The sequence below is a fragment of the Octopus sinensis genome, linkage group LG4 (genome assembly GCF_006345805.1).
Source record: "Octopus sinensis linkage group LG4, ASM634580v1, whole genome shotgun sequence".
NCBI classification, from domain to species: domain Eukaryota; kingdom Metazoa; phylum Mollusca; class Cephalopoda; order Octopoda; family Octopodidae; genus Octopus; species Octopus sinensis.
In genome coordinates this window covers 19168103-19170602 of record NC_043000.1, presented here as the reverse complement: position 1 = coordinate 19170602, position 2500 = coordinate 19168103, and the positions used below count along the sequence as shown (strand labels likewise).

The following is a 2500-nucleotide window of genomic DNA, read 5'->3' as shown; positions in this document are numbered from 1 at the left end:
GAGAATCATTCCTATGTTTCCTCACTCCATTTCTATTTGGGTATATTAATACTGACGTATGACGTAGCCAAACAACTCAGCGTGGGTGGTGCAGACGGCTGAAAACGTACCCTTTAGATATTCGTATGATTGCTAAATATTTTAGGTTTAAGCTTTCAACTTTCGTCTTGGGATAACTTTCTTTTTTAACAGAATAGTGAAAACTGATACGCTGGTTTCACTTCATATTTTCTTTCTTCTTTCTTTCTTTCTTTATTTCTTTCTTTCTTATTATTACTATTATTATTAGTGGAGGCGCAATGGCCCAGTGGTTAGGGCAGCAGACTCGCGGTCGTAGGATCGCGGTTTCGATTCCCAGACCGGGCGTTGTGAATGTTTATTGAGCGAAAACACCTAAAGCTCCACGAGGCTCCGGCAGGGGATGGTGGTGATCCCTGCTGTACTCTTTCGCCACAACTTTCTCTCACTCTTACTTCCTGTTTCTGTTGTACCTTGCATTTCAAAGGGCCGGCCTTGTCACTCTCTGTGTCATGCTGAATATCCCCGAGAACTACGTTAAGGGTGCACGTGTCTGTGGAGTGCTCAGCCACTTGCACGTTAATTTCACGAGCAGGCTGTTCCGTTGATTCGGATCAACCGGAACGCTCGTCGTCGTAACCGACGGAGTGCTTCCATTTCCCCCCATTATTATTAATATTATTATCATTTATTTATTTATTTATTTATTTTTAATATTTGGAGGAAAGGTTTTGCCATAGCCTTAGCCGGTCCTCGATGACATGGTTAACGTACTCTTAATCAGTTGCAAACTGGCGGCTACATTCTAGAATGCTGACATTGTGATAAGCTATATTAATTCTAGACAATAAGCATTATTTTATCTGTTGTATGTGAGCCTTTGCACAGCATTTTGGCCAAGTGTCTTCTACTATAGCTCAGGACCGATAAATATTTTATGAATGAATTTGGTGGAAGGAAGCTATGTGGATGCTTGCCATACATACTATTGGTTATTACCATCAATTTCATATGTCGACATCGAGGCAGTTCGTGTATGGGCAGTTCGTGAACGGGCAGTTCAGTTGAAAAACCTCGAGCAGGAAATGAAATTCACGATTCTACTTTCATGATTTTTAAAAATGGATTGACAGAGTAAATAAGATAATTACAAGGAATAATCTAATCCCTATCCCAAACTCGGTCTACCGTTACTTTTCTCTAAACTATGCCACTAACCGATGGTAATACATAAAAGTTCCTATTAACAGAGAATGGATATTAAAAAAAAGTTATGTATAGAAGTTAATGAATGTTGATACTATAACTTTGCGGTATGTTTTAAACTGAATTTCGCGATTTCTCAATGAAAACGTTCAACGGTGCTTTGAATATGATATAAAGTAACTTATTTTCAACGATTTACTTATGTAGTGAACACCGTATAGTGGGGGAAAGTTGCAGCGAATAGAGCTCAGAGCGTAGAAAACATAAACTGAAACTGTTTTGCTTCTTTTTGATTGGTAATAACTCAGTGGTATGAGGACACAGTGTCCTATTTACTTCTCATAAAATCAGACTTCCTTATCATGGATAATTTGGCTGATGATTAAATCAACGAAAGCGGCGAGCTGGTAGAATCGTTAGTACGGCGGGCGAAATGCTTAACGGTATTTCGTCTGCCGCTACGTTCTGAGTTCAAATTCCGCCGAGGTCGACTTTACCTTTCATCCTTTCGGGGTCGATAAATTAAGTACCAGTTACGCACTGGGGTCGATGTAATCGACTTAATGCCTATGTCTGTCCTTGTTTGTCCCCTCTATGTTTAGCCCCTTGTGGGTAATAAAGAAATAGGTATTTCGTCTGCCGCTACGTTCTGAGTTCAAATTCCGCCGAGGTCGACTTTGCCTTTCATTCTTTCGGGGTCGATAAATTAAGCACCAGTTACGCACTGGGGTCGATGTAATCGACTTAATCCGTTTGTCTGTCCTTGTTTGTCCCCTCTGTGTTTAGCCCCTTGTGGGTAGTAAAGAAATAGAAGTGTGTTTAATTCACGGATACGCGTTATAAATGTATATGTATCCTTATTTTTTAAAAAAATTGTATTTTCATACTTTTTTCCTGTTATGGACCAAATTTTCTATAGGATATATATTAAAAACACTTCCAATATATTATTGCTATCGAAGCTTAGAATATAGAGAGACGGAATTAAGAATTATAATTTTTGTTCATTTTATCCACCTCGGAAGAGAAAAAGACAAAGTATACCACAGTAGAATTATCACTCAGATTATGACGTCCTCAAAACTAAATATTAAGTTCCAATGTCCAACCATTTTTTCCTACTCGCCATCTTTTTATTTCAGAGAAATTTTAACGACTGCTTTTATGATTTCGTATTTTTTTCTAATTTCTTAAAACAGAATGTACAAAAGATAAAGCAGACATTTTCTTCTTGCTTGATTCGTCAGACAGTACCAGCCAACTCTTTGAAAAACAG

General features: G+C 38.3%; 1 protein-coding gene across 1 annotated transcript in view; it reads left to right on the top strand.

Moving 5' to 3' along the window:
* The window catches only part of LOC115210770 (matrilin-3), a 25257-nt gene that overhangs the window by 18485 nt on the left and 4272 nt on the right, over positions 1 to 2500 (top strand). The window contains exon 3 of the mRNA XM_029779489.2: positions 2424 to 2500. This exon is cut by the window's right edge and continues 463 nt beyond it. Within this exon, the coding sequence (XP_029635349.2) occupies positions 2424 to 2500 (77 nt within the window). The remainder of the gene's footprint in view (positions 1 to 2423) is intronic.